This window comes from Pteronotus mesoamericanus, unplaced genomic scaffold, assembly GCF_021234165.1.
Source record: "Pteronotus mesoamericanus isolate MK-2021 breed Mesoamerican mustached bat unplaced genomic scaffold, CSHL_Meso_final scaffold_533, whole genome shotgun sequence".
NCBI classification, from domain to species: domain Eukaryota; kingdom Metazoa; phylum Chordata; class Mammalia; order Chiroptera; family Mormoopidae; genus Pteronotus; species Pteronotus mesoamericanus.
The window spans coordinates 7,007,078-7,028,589 of NW_026555320.1; the positions used below are offsets into that span (position 1 = coordinate 7,007,078).

The window sequence follows — 21,512 nt, forward strand, 5'->3', positions numbered from 1 at the left end:
GTAGTAGGTTAAGATATAACAATGAAAAAGGGGTGCTTTTTGGTATTTCCTGAACGTACTCATTCAGCCAACGTCTAGCTTTTGTGGTTCTACCAGAATTATATTTGGGAAATACTCAACCACTTAAAATGTTCGACGGAAAGCAGTCCGCCATTTAAATTCGTACAGAACACAGGTTGGGCTGGTGGAAGACCCAGGATGGGGGCCTGAGCTTCGTTCTGCTCCGGCTGTTCGGCCTTTGCGAATAATTGCTGTGCACACTGGGTAACCGCTGCCGCCAACGGGATGAGTGGAGGAGCGGGGCAGAGCCGGCGCGGCTGATTGGGAGGGGCCGGGGAGCCCCACACCAGGCGGGAGCCCCACGCCAGGCGGGAGCCCCACGCCTGGTTCGATCTTTAACGTCAAGTTCACATGGAAACTGCCCTTCCAAACCCGCTGAGGGAACGCTCAGAATTCCGCATCTGCAATCCCCAGCCCGCGGCCCTCCGCCCTCCTCCTGGACGGGGAGAGCGGGTGGGGTCACAGCGTCCCCATGTCTCCGCGCGCCCACTCTGCGTTCATCGCTGTCGCCCAGCGGCTGACGCCGGCAGAGATGAGGCTGCGTCTGCTCCAGGCCCGGGACCGGGTTCCGGCCCCTCGGGGGGGTCCGCCCCACCTGTGTCATTCTGCCTCCCCGGAGCTCAGAGTGCCACCTGTTCCTTCCCGGCGCTGACACAAACCGTTATTTTCCACATCACGGTTATTTTAGGTTTCAGCTTCTGGCCACATGGGCCTGTCTTTCAATTCTCATTAATGAAAATGGTCATGGTGTTTATTTTCCACCTGGTGACCCGCGCCCAGGACAGCACCTGCTGAAATGACTGTGCTGGTCTTCCTCGGGCCACTGTCCCCTCCTGTGTGCCTTGCTGTCCCCTGGCTGGCCCTGGCGGTGTCTGCCACCCGCGCGCCTCTAGAGGTCCATCCTGAAGTCTCTTTCTTCCTGTTGTGCCGCATACACGGCATTATTGGAGCAGCTATCAGAGCGGATGACAAGGATTATTTCCGTTTCATTCTGCGCGTTAGACAAGCTTTGTTCATGTTTGTATTTCTAGCACGTAACAGATCTCTCATCCTGTTGGTCAATGGGCCAGAAGGCTACGTTTTACTTTAGAAAACAGCTGCCCATTTTTCCTAAACATGGCCACTTGGATCTTCCTCTCTCCGTTTTCCACAGGACGCGAGGACATGGCGCCCACATTTCTGATCCTCCTGGGGGCCGCCGCCGTCCTGCGAGCAGACGGAGTTCCTGGCACATGTAAGTGCCACCTACGAAATGCAACACTGTCTCTTAAAAACCGAAGCACATTTCAGAGCTGATAGCACTATTTTCTTCTCAATGATCCCTCCACTCGGAAATTATATGTGGATTTTTTTTTTCAAGGGGTGGAATATTTGTCCTTATCAGAATACAAACTCTTTATGCTGCATTTTCAGAAAGCGAGTTTGGCCCAAATGCAAATCGATGCTGCAAGGGCACTTGTTTTGCAAGGGTGGGGGTACGGGCCCCGCAGAATAAAGCCCCTGGCATAAGGCTGGAGCTGGTGGCCGCCCGGGAACGTGTCTTCCACGAGGGAACGGTTAGGAGGCCTTATAGCCCAGGGACAACTGTCTTCCGCCGCGCTTGGCTCAGAAATTTGTCGATCTGTGGGTCTGCTGCGAAGACCGAGTCTAAGAACAGACACCTGGCACGAGGCCCGCACCCGTGCTGGCTGAGAGAACGGCCTCCGGCGATGAGCGCGCCTCCTGCTGCGCCTCCGCCGCGGCGGCTGCTGAGCCCTGGGACTGGGGCTCCCGCCACCAAGGCCATGAGGGTTTTATTTTTATTTTTTTAAGTTCGTTTAGATTTAAAGAGCCACACGTGCCCCTGGTGGCTGTGCCGCACAGCGCAGCATAGACAGTGGCCCGGGGGCCGGGGTGTGCAGGGAGGGGGGTGGGGGGGGTGGGGGGCGCTTGGGCGGGTCCCAGAGGCTACGAGGTGCACATCCCGACCACGAAGCAAATACCCAAGGGAGGTTTCAGAGTCGTGGTACCATATTATCCTAATTTTAGAAAAAGCGTAAAAGGGTTTATTCACATGTGCCCAGGGATAAAGGACTATATCCCAGGTTAGTACCATTCTGAGTGGTAGGTATGGGTGATTTTTCTTTTCTCTTTTTTTTTTCCATCTGTGCTTTCCAAAATTTCTAAAATGTACAATCATTGCTCCGTAATTGAAATAAAAGCTTTCATTCTGAAGGCAAAGTTAGAGAGGGGTTAACTAAGGAAAATTTTTTAAAAAAATCTTTTTCTCCACAAATGACTATTTAAGTAGTTTTGCTTCCAAATTTGTTTGACTTTGACTCATGATAAGAAATCCATTTCACATCATGAACCATTACACATACAAATGCATAAGTACATTCATATAATGGAAAGAAGAGGTTTATGAAACAGAATCATTATGGAATGTATCTTTATTATAGTTGATGCATGAAGCAGCACTTCGATGTCTTTTCTGTTTTATTTGCTTCTGTGTCAGTAAAAAATACTGCCAGCCACACACCAATACATCATTCCAGCCAATCAATGCGTAATGGCCTTCAGTTTGAAAACTATGGTTCCAAACAGTAAAAGGTACAGTGAAATATTCATAGTTCAATTAAAAATCTGCAGGTGTTACAGGTAAAAACCCAGGCAAAGTGAAAAATGATAATGAGCTAAAAGCATCTGTAGCCCTGGCCAGAGGGGTTCCGTTGGCTGGGTGTCGCCCCACAAACAGAAAGGGCGACGGTTCAATTCCCGGGCAGGGCACACGCCCGGGTTGTGGGTTCTGTCCCCAGCTGGGACACATGCAACAGGCAACCAATTGATGTTTCTCTCTCAAATCGATGATTCTCTTCCTTCCTTTTTCCCTCCCTTCTCCCTCTCTAAAATCAATAAAAGATATAAAAAAAAAAAAAATTAAAGCAGCCTTAAAGGAACTTCTTCCAAAAATTATGTCAGTATTATACATTCTAATAGCCGTAATAGGATACTAGAGTGCACAATAACATATTTTAAAACTTTAAGAAGTGCTGCCTCTGTAAACTGAACCCCTGTACCTCCTTTTTCTTTTGGTCAGTTTCATTTCTCCCACCTGCCAACTTCACCATTAAAGCTACCGGTTTGGCTCAAGTTCTTCTACGCTGGGAGCCGAACCCCGATCAAGAGCGAAGGAAGCTTCAGCTGGGCTATCACGTGAGGATCCATGCTCCACAGGCTGATGACGTGAGTCCATCCTGATGGCCATCTGCCTGGAGCGTGGATGCTAACTTTGACACATTTTCCTTTCCAGAGGAAACTTCCACTAAACAGAACTGCTGCAACGGCTGAGCGCTCGTGCGTGCTGGTCACCAGCAGCCCAGGGCACCTTAACTTGGGGACAATTCTCTTAAAAAAGAAAGTTCAGTAACTTCTGAGGTACAGCAGGTTAGATATTGGTTTTGTCTTCTCTAAAATAGCCAAGAAGCAAAACCAAACAAAACAAAAACAACCACAATAACAAAACACCAGAAGAAGCTGGCTAAATAAAACGGGAGGAGAGCAGGTCACCAAGTTCCTCTGCCTGCGACCTGGGCTGCGACGCCTACATCTCAGGGCCCCGGGGTCACTGCAGGGTCAGGTGAAAGCGCTTGGAAACTAGTCAGCACCCAAAGCAATTAAACAGAGGGTGCAGCAACGGCAGAGTGTTGACTGCTCTTCCGTCAGCACGGAATCCCAGAGAATCGTACGTCCAAAAGTTATCTACGGGAGGAGACGGGATATAGAGAGAGTGGTCAGAGGGAAGTGGGACTTATTTGTAGACTTCTGTTTGTTTTTATAAGAAGCATGTGTTTGTGTATCATAGAGGAATTGATCATGATGTTTTCATTATAATGATTTTTCTTAAAAAACATGAATGAATGCTAGAACAGGGTCATTTGTTTATCCAGTTTTGAAAACCACCGGATGGAGGGTGATCGAGGTGTAAAAAGCCGTCCCTATTTAATATAAACAACTTAATGAGTTTAGGGTTAAGCATAGGCTCATGGAACTGTGGGTTTAATTTCTTAGCAAACCTATTTCGTTGCATTGTATGTGCCATTTAAGAATCGGAAGAACATGCATATTTGTTTAAAATAGCTCCCTAAAGGCTGTCTGCCTCTGACGTATTGTGACTTGCGGGCTTTGTTTTTAGTACGAAACCAAGAACACTGAAAGCCGGCGGGTGAGCGTCCTTCACCAGGGCTTCTCGGCAAGCGTGCGGACCGTCCCGTGGGAAGGCCGCCTGCGGACCGTCCCGTGGGAAGGCCGCGCCCTCCCTGCCAGCCGCTGGGTGTCTGCCGAGCTGGAGGCCCCGCCAGGTGAGGCGGGCTCCGTGGGAGGGGGCAGCCCGAACGCCAGCAAGGCGCTTCCCCCGAGTCCGCCGTCCGGCCCCGCCCAGGGCCCTTCCGCGGCACTGACGCCTTGGCCTAGGCGGCTTCACGCCCCACTGTCCCGACCCGCCCAGCGCCCCCTGGCGGGCCCCTGCAGACTGTGCTCGCCCTTCTCAGCCGCTGCCAGGGGCTCGAGGGGTCATCGGGCCCCTCGCAGCCGGGTCCTAAGGGGCCTGCGTGGGTGCTCCGCTCCGCTCGGATGTCTGACCACGAGCCCACACACAGCACTGCAGCCGCGGGGCCGCTGCCCTAGCCCGGCTCCTCGGAATAAGCCCGCGCGTCGAAGCCCAGACCAAGTCCCAGCTCCACTTCGCTCGCCTGTGCGCGGAAGGGCGCTCTTCCTCCTCGCGGTGGCTCCGTGGGCTGAGCCGCTCATGGGCACATGGCATTATTTATCTTCCGCAAACAGATGACACCGCTGCCCGCTACCAGGCCGGACGGGGCAGGGCCTGTACTATGCTTCATCACACCCACGCGACGAGCAGGGGGCGCGTTAGACATGGGGTTCGTTTTCAGTTCTGCAACGCCTCACCCCACTCGAAGGAACCTTTGCTGGCAGTGCGCAGGAGGCACAGCCTGCAAGCCCCAATGCCCCGAGGAAGAGAGGGTACGCCCCCGTCTCTGCAGCGTCCTCAGGGGGGAGCCCGGGTCCCCGACACCTAAAGCCAGTGACGTTGCCGATTAGGCACTTGGACACACACACACACACACACACACACACACAGAATAAGGAACAGAGGAGGGATGTGCGAGCGACGTAAGCCCAGGCGCCTTGGCTGGTCTGGCCCGTGGGTCACTGTTGCGCCGTTCACTGGACAGCGAGGCTGCGCCTCCCGCGTCACGTCGGTGACTGACAAGTTTTGTCGAGATCGTCCGTTTGCTCATTGGAGCCCGTTGTCCATGCCACACAGCCGCCCATCCACAGCGGGCACGAGCCGAGTTGAGCCACTGGGCCGGACCGGGGCCAACGGATCCCAGGTGCCGTTGGACCCCAGGTGCTGTCGCAAGGCCTCCCGCGATCCACTCGCCGCTCCTGGAGGAAATGCCTGCGGCCCCTCCCCTCCGTAGTGCACCTTCCGGAGCCGTGTGCTGCAGTGCCGATCCTCCTTGGAGCACAAGGGTGGAAAAGGAGTTATTTCTGCCCGAATCCAGCCGAACTCACACGCAATAACTCGCTCCTTGGACAGGGCGGGGAGGCACGCGGACTTCAGGCTGCCATCAGGCATGGCCCCCAGGCGCTCAGAGCACAGGCAGACCCTCTTCTCTCCATGAGAACGACTGTCGTGTCTCCTTGTGTGTGTGCACATCATGCACACGACACATATAGCAATGTGTAGGGGTCACTCAAAGCAGACTGGCCGCAGCCGGCTTCCCCCATCCTTAGCTTCTCTACAGACAGCGGGGGCCTCATTTCCGCTCCCCCGTGAATGACCCTGGGTTCCAGTGACAAAAATGACCTTATAACTGACTGACGCTGAGCTCAGAAGGCCCCTGCCGTCCCTCACGGTTGGGTCTGCAGGCATGCACGTGGTGGGGTCTCCCCGGCCCCCAGACTCCGCGCGTCTCTGTCCCCTGAGCGAGCTCTGGGCCGGGGTCTACAGTGTGTTCTGAAGGCGCCGGTTCCCACGGTGACAGGAAGCTGAGAAGAGCAGGGCTTCCCAGCCAAGGAATCTGGGGCACCCCTGGGCGAAGTGAGCCTAAAAGGGCTCCGTTTGAAATCTCGTTTTCCTTCAAGTCGTACCATAGCACACAGGCCTTGGCCACGCGAAGTTGTGTGGACTCTCTGAGGGCGGCACCATTTTGCAGCAACCCCAGATTGCACACCCCCCTCTGCCCCGAGAAGCCCTCCGCGTTCCCCGTGCCGCGTCTGCTCGTGGCCTCGTGAGCTGCGAGCATGGCACGTGGCCTGGGAGGCGTCCGTGGGCCGGCTCTCTCCTTCTCGGCCGGGGAAGCCAAGGCCCAGGCGGGCGGGACCGAGGCGGCTTGGGTGGCTGCTGATAAATGCACGTGGGAACACCGAGGCTGCCGGACACAGGGCTCCAAATGACGATGTATTGCAGGCTCCTACATTTCCGCTTCCGTCTGTCCCCCACAAGCCCTCCCCCGCACTGTAGCCAGAGAGCTCCCCAATGAAAGGAACTCACTCCATCCCGCAGGGAGCGGGCCCTTTGCAAATAGTAGGTTTCTACAAGTGTGTGATGGCAATTGCTCTTTGGGGGTAGAGGAGGTGTCCTCAGTCCCTGCGGTTGCAGAGCAAGTACAGGACTGAGTCGGTCGTGACCGTTTCTTGTTCTCATGTTGGACTGTCTAGGGTCCCCTGGCACCTCGGCTGTGAATTTAACCTGCACTACGAACACCGTGGCAAGTAACCTCACAGAGTCCAGGCCCTACTGGGTCTCTCTCCGCTGCGCCTGGCACGTTGGCAAGGAGGCCCCCCTGGACACGCAGTATTTCTTCTACTACAGGTGGGTGGTACCTGTTGTCACCCATGCAACGGGGTCGTCTCCACTGATCACAAAACCTCACGAGGGTTCCGATTTAGGTATGGCTCCCAGACCGAAGAATGCCGAGAGTACAGCCAGGACGCGCTGAAGAGGAACGTCGCGTGCTGGTTTCCAAGGACCTTCATCCAAGGCAAAGGGCGGGACTCACTGGCGGTGCACATCAACGGCTCCAGCCGCTGCGCCGCCATCAAGCCCCACGACCAGCTGTTCGCTCTTCACGAAATCGGTGAGACAGGTCCCGTCTTGAGGTCTGTCCCCCCCAGGCTGCCTGCTCCCATCCACACCCTCCTCCGTTCTGCTCTGCCGCCTCTGGGGGCTTCGGAGCCAAAGATGCCTCTCTCGGCCTGAGATCCTCAGACAGAAACGTATCGCGCCAGGTCCCATTTGCTCGGGGCTCAGGCGGAAGGCATCCTCCTTCCTGCCCGATGAGGGCTCCCCTCGGCCGCCCGGGAGCCCCTCCCACAGCCGCCCTGGTGATGGACGGCGGGGCTGCCGCGGAGGGGCAGGCGTTGTTGTGGGCAGGGGGCTCGGGCCCGGCCGTTCCGGGGCGGGGGGGACACCTCAGACAAGCTGTCCTCCCTCTGAGCCTCGGTCGTCTCTGTAGAATGGGAGGCAGTAACACTTCCTGCGAGGTTTTGTGAGAACTAAGTGTGTTAATAATTATAAAGTGCTTAGAACAGCACCCTGTGCAGGTATCCAATAAACACGCAAAATATTATTCTTCAAAGGACATGCTTTGGCTGTGACACACCTGGAAGAAATGGAATATAACTTTGTTTAAAGAATCACAGCATTAGCTAAAGAGGAACATGATCCTCTTCGAGGGCATATTTCTTAGGTGACTTAAACATGGCACTTTCAGGACAAGAGGCGAGGCCGGTGCTGAGGCGGCCTTGGGGACCATGGAATTACCACGAAAATAGACAGAGCCTGACCCTGGCCACAGGGAGGCGTTCGCTTTACACGATTTTCGGTTCACTGAGACCAAGTCCCCAGGTTCCTAAAGCAAGTAAACATTTCTTTGGTTAAAAACTTTCTCCTTAGGGTATGGCCGGGTCTGGAGCCAGAGGCTCCCGTTCGTGGCTTGTCCCTGGGCCTCCGTAATTGTGAGATCTTAGTCCCATAACCCAAGACAAGAATACTCACCCAGAAGTAATTTCCACCCACATCACAGGGCCGAAGACAGCCCAGTGAGGTCTCAGGGGAAAGGCCTTAGTTTTTGTTTGAAAGACAAGACAAGTTTAGCCCGATGCACTGTTTTTGTGCTAGAGAAGAGAGAGCTTCCTACTCTGTCTCCCGCACACACCAGAACAAGACGCACGAAACGAAACAAAAGCCGCAGCCCGGGACGGGAGGGGCCATCTGGCTGCCCACCACACAGGGGGGCAGGGCCCGCTGGGCGCCCGGGGACGTGCTCTGCGGGCTCCGTTCACCCTCCACCTCGAGCAGCTGAAAGGGGCGGCGGGCCAGCCTTGCGGTGAGCCGCAGGGAGGGGGTCTGCCTCGCAGCGCCACGCCAGGCCAGGAACGCCTGGGGCCGCGGGAGGGACGTGGGCCTCCACGAGACAAGACCGCACCCGGGCCTGGCCGCCAGAGTCCCCGGGCTTGGAGTTCGGGCGTGTACACCCTGCGGGCGACTGCTTGCACGGGAGTGGTCGGCCTGCTCACTGACCTCTCCTCTAACCCAGATCAAGTAAACCCTCCTGGGAACGTCACGGCGGAGATTGAAGGGACCCGCCTCGCGCTGCGCTGGGAGAAGCCAGTTTCCGCCTTTCCAGCCCATTGCTTCAACTACGAAGTCAAAATGCGCAACACCGGGAGCGGCTACACCCAGGTAATTCTCCAGATCGTCCCGACGCGTGGCGGTAGCACTTCAGAAACATTTAAACAGCTATCGGCAGTGGCCGCTCGGGGTGCCGCTTGGGGCTAACGAGGTCGCAGATCCCTCCCCTCCACCCAGGTTTATGAAAATAGGCCAAACTTCGCTGGCCTTTTGGCTTGAAAGGACATACTTGTAGCGGAAAACCGTGCAAGGGGTCCGATAAACGCTCTGCACTCCTGCTCGTAGGCCTGCCCGGGGTGGGGGCAGCCACTGGGGGAAACAGCAAGGCGGTTTCTCAGAGAGTAAAAATGGGGTCGCCGCACGACCCAGCAGTTCTGGGGGTCCATCCAAAGCAGCTGCCAGCAGGGTCTCACGGAGAAATGTGGACGCCCGTGTCCGTCCCGGCATTATCCACAGTCGCCGAGGGGACGGAACCACGCGGGCGCCCCATTGGATGAATAAACAAAACGAGGCAGATACAGAAGACGCGACATCATTCAGCCTTAAAAAGGGAACTCGGAGACGTGCCGCAATGTGGGCAGCCCCGAGGACCGACCGCTCGCTAAGGGAACTGGCCGGCCACAAAGAGACACACACTCTACGGTCCCACCTACGGGAGACAACGGGAGAGTCGATTGCAGAGAGACAGAGCAGCCAGGGGCTTTTAGGGGCTGGGGGTGAGTGCTGAGTGGGCGGAGTTTCCATTTTGCCAGGCGGGGACCGGGCTGAAGACGGTGGACAGCAGGGTGCCTGTCCCGACCACGGCTGAGCTGTGCGCTTGGAAATAGGTAAGGCGGCAAGTTTTATGTGGCGTGTATTTTACCGCCACTTAAACAACTCATGAGCTCCCGTGAACGAGGCGTTCCAGAGGAACGGGGCTGAGGAGAAGGCCGGTGTCGGCTGAGCGCCCGCCACGGGCTGGGCTGGGCTTGCTCTGAAGGTGACCCGCCTCACAGTACGTCCCTCGCGTCGCTACCGCGCTCTTTTTCCGGGAAAGTGGGGCACAGAGGGGTCAGGAGACTTGCCCAGGGTCACAACGCTGGGAAAATGCGGGGAAGTCAGGATGCGAACGCAGGCCTTACCAGCAGCGGGCAGAGCGAGTGCAGCTCGGGACCATCGGATTCAACAAATACGTACAAGTGGACTTCCTCCAGAACGAAGCTCAGACTGTGTTTATAAAAAAAAAGGTTTCTCTTTAAAAACCGTAGTCACAGGCAGTGAACCGACGGGAGGGTTTTTACTCAGCACAGAAACAGGAGCACATCTGTAGAACGAAGGGATCGTTCCGGTCGCAGCATGAAAGCCGGGTGGCGGGCGAGGGGTCTCTTGGACTTGGGGACACCGGCCAATGGCTGCAGCAGCGTCCAAGCCCCGGGTGACCGGCTGAAACGCCCAGTGCTCGTGGGGGCTGGCGCGGAGGGGAGAAACACTCCTGGGAGAACTTAGGGCGCGGCAGGTCAGGGGCCCCTCTCTGGTGGGGGCCCCACGGCTGAGCGGGGGCGGGGAACTGCCTGGGTGGGGGGAGGGGCGCCGAGGCGAAGGGTTTGCGTGGGAGGAAACAGCCTCCCTTCCGCCCAGGGCCCAGTCAGCTCAGGCTGCCTGTCGCCGCCGAGTACACGCACTGAGACCGAACCTTCCCAAACTGCTGTTTTTGCGCATTAAAAATGGGTGAATCGCGGCTGTTTTCATGTGCTTCAATCCCATAGCTTCTTACGCTTGGGCTAGACAAAGGTCATCCCGTGTAACTCTGTGACCCAGGAGCTCGGTGGTGCTGCCCCTGTGTTATGGGGGGTGGGGAACGGCAGCCGGGGGCGGGGGGCCCAGGGACTGTCCTGCAAGCCCTCGCAGTCTCCCTCTGCTCCCCGTGCCCCCCTCCGCCCCAGCGCGCCCCCGGGGCGTAGACCGGGGAGCAGCGCGTTTTCCGGCAAAGGACCAGGCACCTCAGGCTTCACGGGGCACCCGGCTGGGGCCACCGTCGCCCTGCGCCGCGCGCTGGGCGAGGGCAGCCGTGGGCGGCACAGAAGCACGTGGGCACGGGTGGGCACGGGCCAGGGAACTTCGTCTGTGGGGCCTAAACGCCAACCTCATGTCACTTTCCTGTGCCACGGCACGTTACTCTTCCGGCTGCTTTCAATCGCTTATAGCACGCGCTTTGCCTGCTGGCCTGAGGGACCCCCGGGCTGTAGTTCACCAGGGCAAAATAAAGGGGAAGCCAAGCAAGCGGGGTGGGGCATTTGAGTGCAGAATCAGAAGGGACGAGATGGGGGTCGTGCCTGGGGGGTCCGCCGCTCCAGCCTTCCCATCGGGACACCCCGTTTGGACCCCGCAACGGACCATCATGCTCTCACGCTTGCCCGTTCCATTTATTTTGGTCACCAGAGAGCTTTCCCCTGAAGGGCGACTCGTCCACCGGGAGTGGCCCGAAGCAAACCAATCAATATGTGACCCATTGATCGCAAACGGGTCACCAAACAGAGTCTCATCACTTACACAGGACTTCCCGTTCTGATCACCGGCCTGCCTTAGATCGTGTGTGTAGAGATGACTCTAATGTTAGATTTTTTTCCCGTTTAGACCAGAGAATCGAGGACCAACGAGTTCAACACCACGGTCAGCGAGGTTTCCAAGTACTGCATCGCGGTGAGAGCGGCCCTGAGCAGCCTGTGCAGAGAGGGGTCCTGGGGGCCCTGGAGCCGCCCAGTGCTCGTGGGTGAGTGTCCGGTGCCCGCCGCCCCGCAGGCCCGTTCCCGCTGACGGCGGGAGCCCTGGCGCCTGCGCATCACGCGTGGGTGTCGGAACTCGGTCGTGTGTCCCTGGTGCCCTGTCTGCTGCCGTTCCACTGCCTTCCTGACCGGAGGGGGCGCTTACTCGGAAGCCGTGACCCTCAAATGCGCAGGCTTCTCGCTTTGCCAGCCTTCCCCAAACCCTGGACCCAGTTTTTTTCTAGATGGTCTGATTCCACCTCTATCCGATCTTTTATAACCAAGTTTTTTATTTTGGGAACACTGGATCCACAGGCCGCTGTCAGACCTAGCGCAGAGCTTCGCCGGCTCGCTCTCATCCGGGCGGGGCTAGGTCGGCGGGAGGCGTCCCGTCCCCGGCGTCTGCCGCGGGGGACAGAGCGGCGGCCAGCGCGCTGGGCTTGCGGCCCTGACCGAGTCGGTCCTGCCTCGGCCCCGGGGCCGTTCCCTGGCCCCGAGGGCCTTCCGAGTCTGCCGCTCTGCCGTCTCTCGCGCGCACCATCCGCCCATCCCAAAGGTGCGGGGAGGCAGCTGGTGATCCAGAGCTAGAGTGTATCTGAGCTGGTTTTAAGAATTTCTTTCTCACTCTCCGGGGTGCGCTGGCTGGGAGCTGGGCCCCGGAGGGTCTCCCCCGGGGCATCTTGCTACCATTACTTGGGGGAAATCCCACTTTCTCATGAAGATGAGCTGACGGACATCACTGCTCACCTAATAAACCCATGTCCCCCAGAATGTCCCCCCCTGCTCCCTGTGGGATCATCAGAGAGCTAGTGCTGGCGCTGCATTTTCATCCCGGTGATTAACAAGCATCGTGGGCAACCGGCCCCCCCAGACGCTGGGCAGGACCGTGCTCCCCCTGAGGGGCGCAGTCATTATACTCGGCTTGCCGCCTGGCAGGCGACCTCGCGGCCACATCCATTTCCTGTTGACGGTGCCCAGGAGCCTCCCCTCCCATCCTTGCTCCAGCGCCCGCTCCGACATCGCGCCTCCTTCTCAGAGTGTCCAGTCCGCCTCCTTCGTTCTAAGGTCGGGGGGTGGAGCTCCCGAGATGCTGAAAAACTCAGTCGTTGTCAGACGAAGTGGCTGTGCAGGCATCACTCTGCCCAGGAGGCGGCCCACGTGTCAGCCTGGGTGCGGAGCAGATCCAATGAGCCCGTCGTAGCCCGAGCGGAGTGACTAACACGGGGAACGTGGGCTGCGCAAGGTGTGATGGGTGGGAGAGGAGGGGCCCGAGGGGCCGGGCCGAGGCGGCTCGGGGCGCCCCCGGGGGGACAGCCCGCCGCGAGGGCTCCTTGCCTGGCCCGGGACTCGGCAAAAGCTGTGTCCTCCGGTGCTAGGACATCCAGAGCAGGGGACAGACGTACTTCGTAAAAACCAGAACAAGCAGTTTCGTGGTATCAGCGCACACCATCGCCTGCCCTTCCTCAACGGGCTTCTAGGTCTTATCTCAAGAGCTAACTTCCCACTTTTCATCAATTTCTCCTTTCTAAACTGTCTTAACTTCCACTTTCTGCTGTTCCTTTGTTGTCTTTGCTTCTTCCATTTACCAAGCCCTTTAGTTCCCCAGCCCCAGCAAAACCCAATGCCACGTGCGAGGCAAGCGATTGTGGAAACAAAACTTGCTGCCGTCCCGGCCTTCCCCACGGAGGGGAGGGTGTGCCAGGCGTCCCCGGCCTTGATTTCCAGCCCTGTCACGGGTCCGGCTCGCCCCTCCGAGTCCTGCGTCTCGGTGACCGGCTCAGCCACAGCCGCAGGCCTCGTCCCCGCAGGGCTGAGCGCCGAGCCCCGAAGGCGAGGGTCAGAGCGGACGGCGCGGGCGCGAGGAGACGGCGCTGTTAAGGAGGGTTTCGGTGTGAGACGGGCGTCCGGCAGCCCCAGGCTCGCCTTGGTGCGCGGTGGCTCAGCTTGCGGGCCACGCCTGCGGGGGGCCCGTCGCCCTCGGGCGCCCCTTCCACCGCAGGACAGCCCCTCTCAGGAAACCCTGGCCCTGGCCGCTCTGTCACGCGGGGGCAGAGGGCAGGGTGCTCCTGCAGCCACGCGACGCACCCTCGGCGCCTGTAAGGACTTGGTGCAAGCCACCGAGGCAGAAGACGGGGGCGCGTGGGGTGTGGCTGGGATGGAACAGGGAGCGGTCCCTTTGCCCTCTGACTTGGCATTCGTGGCTGTAGCCCTCTGAGGGGACCCGGCCCCTTGGCCCCGGGCACCTGCCACAAAAGCCGGAGCCACCTGCGAGGCTCGACCCTGTCTCCACCTGGTATGCGTTGGGGATCCTGCCGCCAGCCTGTAGCTCCGACGGCTGCCCTCTGATTCCTGTGCCTGCTCTTTCTCTTCTTCTTCCTTGCCGCCCCCGCACGGGAAGGGGCGGGACTTGGGTCCCGGGGCCCCAGAGGCGGAGCAGGGCCGCGGTCCGGGGCCGGGTGGGGTCCAGGCCTCCGTCGATGCCCCCCCCCCGCCCCAGTGCATACCCCTGCTCCCCCTCATCTTCCCGGAGTGCGGAGACAAGAGCATTTTCATGCGTTAGATGTCAAATCGACGGAAGCCGACACCACCAGAACCCAGACGGCTGGGCTCCGGCTGGTGACATCGGACAGGCACTGGGAAGGAGTGGGAGTCCAGAGGGCTCAGAAGGCTGGGCTTGCTGACACCCCCTTTCCAGGGCTCACAGAGTGGTGCCCGCTGATTTCCTGAAAAGAAACATCTTTGAGTCTCCTTGAGTGAGAAAGCTCCAGTCACCTGGAAACACTGGTTCTTCAGAAATTTGCTGGGGCTAGAGATTCCAGGATGCAAATTCATGACCTTTTCAGAATCAAAATGCTAATCATTTCAACCCAAGGACACGCACGGTCAGGTGGGAACTGTTCCCCGAAGGGCAGCCTCTAACTCACTTACTTATATCCCCGACTCTAAAGGGTCTGCATCGATAAAGCGCTGAGCAGCCGGGGATCCACAGGAATTTCCACTTGGCCTTGGGCACGTGGGAACCTTGGCTGGGCCTCGGCGGCCCCGCCGGGGCGTGTTTCCTTCACGCTCAGCTGACCTTGGCCCTCTCCTCTGGGGTCCCCCGCCCTGGGACACCGCAGAAGCCAGCTCGGAAAAATGACCGCCCTGCCCACCCTGGGGCAGGCAGCGGCCATGACTTCGAGCCCATGCGCACCTTGCACGCGCCAGTACCTTTGTGGGGCTGAGAGTTCCAGCCACTTCCCTCGGTGCTCTTGCTAATTCTGCGAGGACCTTCACTTATCAAAGGCAGCCCTGAAGGGAGCAACGAGTGGGTGGTTTAACTGAAGAGATTTTTGTCAGGCCGGGGCAGACAGGCTGTTATCAGCCCTGCCGAGAGTCGGGCTGCAGGGCGCGGCACCACGTGAGCTGCGAGCAGAGCCGCGTGTGCGACCCTGATAATGTTTACATCACTGTGCCTCCTTCCTGCAAGACCCGAACTTGACCCCGTCGTGAACGGGACTGTTCCCGCTGACAGATGCCTCTCCGGGTTCGTGCGCCGTGTACTGAGCCTGGAGCTTCTGAACGCACTGCCTGGGCGCGTGCGTCCCGGCGGAGCGTCTCGGCGACCCGCAGGTGGCGCGGACATCCCGCTGGGACGGCAGCGCGGCGGCGCTCCCTGAGACAGCATCGGCTCTTCCCCGTCACTCTGCGCACTGGCTCTGAGCACGTGCAGCGACAACTAGGTCTGGGGGGACCCGGGGTGCAGCCCGGGGAACCGGCTGTGAGCCCACGAGCTGCCGCGCCCTGTGTGGTTCGGGACGTTGAAAGGTTTGCCTCTCAGAGGTTCTTTTTCCATTATTGATGAAACATGGCTCTGGCTGTTTGTAAAATAGTAGATGGAAATACAGGAAACTTTTCAAAACACCAGGCCACAGGGTCAAAGCGATCCGCTCCTGCTCAGAGCCTCCGGGACACCGGCCGAAAGGTCAGCATGCGGGACAGCCCCCTTCAAAAGGGGTCGCGGCCCGCAAACCCAGCCCTGCCCGGGGTGGGGGCACAGAGCCAGCGGGGGCCGCCCTGCAGGGCGCTGTGTCCAGCCAGGAGGGGGTGCTCAGGAGGGCGTTAGGCGACAAAGAAATGCTTGGGAAGGGTTCAGGGGTGTGCCTGCCTGCGCAGTGTGCCCCGGGGGCCAACATCGGGGAGCATCCCTCATGGGAACCCCAGTCCCGCCCCTGCTGGGGTGTCGCGTTTCTGGCCCTCTGGCGGCGTCCCTGTGGCCGGACTTGGGACTGCAGGGAGGGAGGGCCCATGCGCCCGGCCACACGAGGGCGCCGAACGCCACGGGAGCCCCATTAACCTGGAACGGGGGGTGCGCGATGGCGGACAGCCGGCGGCCTCCACCCCAGACGGGAGCCAGTTCGTAGGCGTCAGCGGGGACTTGCCCTCTCCTCCGGACATGGCCCAGATGGCGGAGCAAGCCCGTGACCTCTCTGAACACCATTTGCAACACAGAGTGAAAGGCCTTGGATTCTTCATGAACGCATGTCTAGTGGCCTGAAAAAGTCACGTCTCCCCGAGCCCACAGCCGCCGTCAAAGCCCGCAGAAGAATCCGTGTAGGTCCTTCTTCACCGACACGAAGCAAGGTTTGCAAGAGAGACGGGCAGCGCACAGTGACAGGGTCGGCCGTGGTGTGGCCTCGCTGGCCGAGATAGGCGGGTCACGGGCCGGGCGCCGAGATGGCGAGATCGCGCCGCGCTCGCAACGCAGGGCCCGGCGCTGTGCCTGGTCACCATGCGTGTCAGTCCATGTTCACTGGCCCTAAAGGCTCAACCTCCACCTGGGGAAACACGCCGGTGGCCACGTCACTCGGTCCCCAAGGAGGCCTACACGTTTGCCCCTTTTAGGTCCGAAGCCCCATTGCGCCCTCGAGGGGACGCGCACCGGGCCGTAGAGCGAACAGCCAGCGTGCCCACAGCACCGGCGGGGTAAGCCCCGCTGGGGGAGCGGGTGGCCTCGCCGTGGCACTTTGTCTCTTCACCCTCGGGTCTGCTTTGTGGGGTGGGCGTCACCCCGCGACCCGTCCAGGTGAGACGCCCGGGGCTTGGGAAGGCCGGGTCCTTGTCCGCCGGCAGCGGCTGCCGCGCCACCCAGCCCAGCGGCCGCTGCCTGAGGCCTCCCATTTCCCCTGCCCGTCGTGGACTCAGCTCTGGTTTCTTTCTGCCTCTTGTTCGCCAGGACGCGACGAGCGGACGCCCTGGATGGCGTGGTGTCTGACCCTGGTCATGGTGGCCCTGTGTGTCTTGCTCGCCGGCCTGGTCTCCTGCAGCACGTAGGTGTCCTTCCCGCTGGCTGCGTCGGGGGCCTTGCTGCCCGGCGGCGCCCGTGACGCCCCTGCTGGGACTTGCCCACCGTCTGTTCATTTGTGCGACAGTTCTTACATCCATGTTCCTTGGGCCCCTTGTGGCCTGGCTGTCCCCTCAGCATGTGGCTGCCTGTGTCTGCACACCTGTCACATCTCAGCTCCAGAAAGGCAGCACATGGGTCTGGGGCCCCCCTCCCTCTCCCCCGGGTGACCCCGGCCCTTCGGCCATCCGTCCCCGAGTGGCTGACTGTTCTCAGGTCAGGCACATTCTAGAAACAACATGCAGATCTGGTGACCCCGCCTCCCCCCAAAGACAGGGGGGGCCCCGCCAGGACTCCCCGGCCACTTGGGCGTTCAGGGCGGAGCGCGCCGTGGAGCCGCCCGAGCGCGCTCGGTCTCCGCCCTCACACAGCTGAGGCCCTGGGGCAGCTTCGCTGGCGTAACTGTTATATTCCGATGCCTCTGTGGGCTGGGGGGGGGGCGGCGCTGGGGGGCGAGAGGGCCTTTCAAAGGAGAAGAAAGAGAAATCCCGTGAGCCAGCACCGTGGGGGGAGGGCGCTAGCCACGCACACGCCACTCGTGGGACATGGGCCTCGCGTGCCGGTTGGAGCTGCTGCCATCCCACTTTTCTGAACACTTCGGGACCCCCCGGGGCCCTGGGCCCCCCCACCCCAGGGCTGCCGCCACGATGACAATGTAGACCTCTGTTTGGAGGTCTTGGTCCCGGAATCCACGAGGTCAGGTTCTAGAGGAACATGTAGGGACCTCATTCCCCCGCTTGCTCTGTTTTCAGGTGTCACGTGTGGACCACGCTGTTTCCAGCAGTTCCAGGGCCAAAAAGCGACATTAAAGATCTCGCGGTGACCATGAACTACGAGGTAACGCGGAAGGCCCTCCGCGCCGCGCTGTCTGCCGCGTGGTCCCCGGGTCTGTCCCCGGTGCCTGGTTTTCCATGTTGTGAGGCAGGGCCCCCACCCGGGAGGCTGGGCCCTCGGCGGCGCCGGCCGTCCTGCCCTGCGGCTGCTCCTTTAGCCGCCTGTGCTTAGGACGGTCTCTGGGCGTTGGGAAAGTCCCGCCGCAGGCGCGCTTGAACGTGAGTGTCCTGCCGGCCGTCTCGTCAGCGACCCTGGGCCCGTCCCGGAGCCCCTGGGCCCTGGGCAGCGAGCGGCGTCGGGGGCGAGGGGGCGGCCCCACGGCCTGTCCCGAGCCCGGGTCCCCGCACACGGGCGCCTGCTCGGCGGGGCTCCGCGTGGGAGGTGTCCCAGGGCCTCCGTGCAAAGGCCCAGAGGGAGGGCCGGTGACTTCTCCACATGTGCGTGTTCTCAGCCCGTTTCACCGTTCACGGCGCTTTGGCCTAACCGAGTGCCGACGTCCCTGTGGCTGTTTAGCTGTTCCGGCTTTTTTCCCTGAGCATCATGCGCTGAAAAAAATCACCTTCCCCAGGGAACCGTCCTGCTATCTCCGTCAAAAGTCAGTTGTCCGTATGTTGTGGCCCTTTCTGGACTCTCTTTGTGGTTTCCTCGGTCTGTCTGTCTATCTTTCTGCCAATACTGTACTGTCTTTATTACTATAACTTTACTGTAAACTTGGAGACCAGGTAGCGTAAGGCATCCAAATACCGGTTTTTTCAGGGTTGTGTTTCTTATTCTAGGTGGTTTTCATTTCCATGTATGTTTTAGAGCCAGTTTATCAATTTCTCCAGAAAAGGCTCCTGGGATCTTGACCAGGACCGTGTGGTATTACAGGTCAGTTTGGGGAGAAGGGACGTCCCAGCAACATGGAATTTTCCGCTCAGCAAACACGACGTGTCAGCCTGTTTAGGTAGCTTTTCTCTCATTTCTCTCCGCGGTGGCTAGAGATTTTCAGGGGCAGTTTTGTGACATGGCTGTGAAACCTGTCCTCGCACTGCACGGTCACTTAGACCAGGGGTCAGCGAGAGCCTGGTCTGTAAAGAGACGGGTAGTAAACATTTGAGGGCGACATGGTTTATCTCAGCTATTCAGTGTCGCCGCGGCCACGTGAAAGCAGCCACAGACGACGCGCATGTGGTGCATGTGGTTCTGGGTCAGTAAAGCTTTCCTCACCCCGGCGGCCGGCCCGGCCAGCTGCGCAGGCTGGAGCGTGCAGGCCACAGCCGCCCATCAAGCAGTTTTCTTAACAAGTCTCGCCTTCTCTCTGACAAAGCACTCGTGAGCAGACGCACCTGTCGGTGCCTCCTTGTAGGGATAGGAGAGGGACGAGGGACAATCAAGTGCTCGCCAAATGGACCATTTCCAGAAGCTGTGACCTTGGGGAAGCAGAAACCCCGCCCTCTGCCCCATCGTGGGTGGCCAGGGGAGCAGGCCGTGTGCTCTCGGGACGCAGCTTCTCTGGAGGGAGAGCAGGCCCTTGGGGGACCCTCGCGGCCCCTCTGTGCTGTGCCGTCCGGCGCCCTCGCTGCGGAACCCTCGCCCCGAGAGGCCGGCTGCGGCCCTTGGTCTGGGCTCGTCCCGCAGCATCTGAGCCTGGCGCCCGCCGTCGGCAGAGCCCCGGGGGCTGCTTTCTGCGTCCCCAGGCCGCTGGAGGGGACCGGCGTCAGCCTTCACTGTGGTTCAGGAACACCAAGTCCTGCGTGCAAAACTCCGGCTCGGGGCCGAGACGCTGGTTTCAGGACCAGCAACGCGGACGTCAGAGCTCTCAGCACGCCAGGCCCCTCGGGCTCGCCCTGCCTCCTCCTGCTGCCGAGTCATTCGAAAAAGGGGACGTGCCCCGGCCGGTGCCGCTCAGGGGTTGAGTGCCGGGCTGCGGGCCTCGAGGTCGCTGGTTCGATTCCCCGTCAGGGCACAGGCCTGGGCTGTGGGCCACGTCCCCAGCAGGGGGCGCGTGAGAGGCAGCCACACATGGATGTTTCTCTCCCTCTTTCTCCCTCCCTGCTCCTCTCTCTAAAAATAAGTAAATAAAATTTTTAAAAAAGAGGAGAGAGAGAGAGAGAGAGTGAGAGGAGAGAGTGAGCGCAGGAAGAACCGGGAAAAGGCAGCACCACCGGCTGCGGTGCAGGTGCCGCACCTGGGAGAGTCGGGGGGCCCAGGCCCACAGCTGGGCCCCAGCGGGGCCCCTGCTGGCAGAGCCCGGGCATCTGCCTCCAGGCGGGAAGCCCGCCTGGTGCGCTCCTGGGACCTCTGCTACCAGGGTGACGGGGGCCTTGAGCACTGTGGCCAGCGAGGGCGCGGCAAAGCCCCGGGACACGGTCAGTTTGGGGAAGGGCAGCCTTCCCCCGTGGCCATGGCTCGTGCCGCCGAGCCTGGCTGGTCTGCAGGACCGGGACCTGGGCGGCCGCTGCGTCCCAGCGCCGTCCTTCGCAACCTTTTGCCTGTTCAGACCTGAGCTAGAAACTGCGACATTCAAAGGACAGATACTCGGGGTGGAGGCGGGGAGGGATGGAAGAGGGATACGTTTGCCTTTGGCAATTGAAAGAAAGGCTTATTGTAAAAAAAGAAAAAAAAAATCTTATTCTGAGCTTTCCGTTTTTTGGAGACGGGTCTCGGGCCGTCCTTGGCTTCTACGCCAGCAACTAGAGACGGATCCTTCCAGAAGGTGCACCAGGCGGAGGGTGCGGCAGGGGCGGGGCACGGTGCGCAGGGAGGCCAGCGCGCGCAGACGCAGGCCGAGCGTGAGCACCGCGGTCCCTCCCAGACTGTGTCACTTTTGCTGCACATTTTCTAATTCCGATCAGTGCTATTTATAATCGCCCATATTGGTCATCACAAATGTGACTGGCAGGCAGAGCACGACAGAGCTATTAGAAAGGATGCAGCCTAGGCACGTGAACTGACATGTAAAATTCCGTACGATGTCCCACAGAATATAGTCCATTTATGAGGCCGCCTGCCCACTGGACTTCGTACGACTGTAGAGATAACTGTACGCACAGAAATGAAGGGCTGAGGAGAAACTGTGGGCTGTGCTCGGTCGGGGGGCAGGGGCTGGGTTTACATGTATTTTTTGTCTTCTTTCTACTTTATTTTCCATGTTGTCTTCAGTGAACATTAACTGGTTTTCAAAGCAAAACAGACATGAAGCTGATGTAAAGGACCACCAGAAGCTCTATGAAAGGCCGCTTAGCGGAGATGTTTTGTTTTGCAGAAAACCGGGTCTGGGGAAACAGAAAGTGAAGTCATAAGCTACGTGGAGGAGCCTGGGCTCGAGGTCCTGGACGACTTCGTGTTCTGACAGCGGCGGTGACATCGCAGGCGGACGCGCCACTGGCTCTGTGGGACAAAAGGGCCAGAGCAGCCTTTCCAGGCAGAGAGGAGCCAGGACGCGCAGGCCCGGAGGGGCTGCGAGGCTCCCGGAGGACGCGGCTCTCAAAACCGTGGCCGCAGCACCGACCCTCCTCCTGCCCGTCCCCGCCCTCGGGGAGCGGGACTAAGGAGTCCGGCCGCTGCGCCCAGGCTTTCTCCCAGCCCAGTGCACGGGGCGCTCCCCGCCTGCCAGTCTTGGAGGTGCCAGCACCCACCTCGGACATCTTTGTGCAGGAGGCAGGTTTGCTGTGACCTGGGGTGACTCCGGGCTGCCCCGGAGGGCGTGGCTGGTTAAGTCAGAACCTCAGGTAGAAAGCACTTTGCACCAGCCGGAGGGAACCGGCTACGGGATTCCCGGCTGTCTTTCCTACCCCTGAGCTCTTGGATACTT

General features: G+C 59.7%; 1 protein-coding gene across 1 annotated transcript; it reads left to right on the forward strand.

Moving 5' to 3' along the window:
• Positions 1 to 1,224: 1,224 nt before the first annotated feature.
• On the forward strand, positions 1,225 to 21,050 carry IL5RA (interleukin 5 receptor subunit alpha). Its single transcript, XM_054594615.1, has 11 exons — positions 1,225 to 1,300; positions 3,140 to 3,285; positions 4,235 to 4,400; positions 6,784 to 6,937; positions 7,015 to 7,202; positions 8,664 to 8,809; positions 11,372 to 11,507; positions 15,774 to 15,959; positions 16,715 to 16,808; positions 17,635 to 17,719; positions 20,964 to 21,050. The coding sequence occupies exons 1-11, from the start codon at positions 1,225 to 1,227 to the stop codon at positions 21,048 to 21,050; spliced, it is 1,464 nt and encodes a 487-aa protein (XP_054450590.1).
• Positions 21,051 to 21,512: the final 462 nt, after the last annotated feature.

Excerpts from the sequence above, each read along its gene's own strand:
- IL5RA (XM_054594615.1), top strand. The coding sequence starts at position 1,225 with ATGGCGCCCACATTTCTGATCCTCCTGGGGGCCGCCGCCGTCCTGCGA. Across the intron at positions 3,286-4,234 it reads ATGCTCCACAGGCTGATGAC|TACGAAACCAAGAACACTGA; the intron begins GTGAGTCCATCC and ends CTTTGTTTTTAG. Across the intron at positions 8,810-11,371 it reads CCGGGAGCGGCTACACCCAG|ACCAGAGAATCGAGGACCAA; the intron begins GTAATTCTCCAG and ends TTTCCCGTTTAG.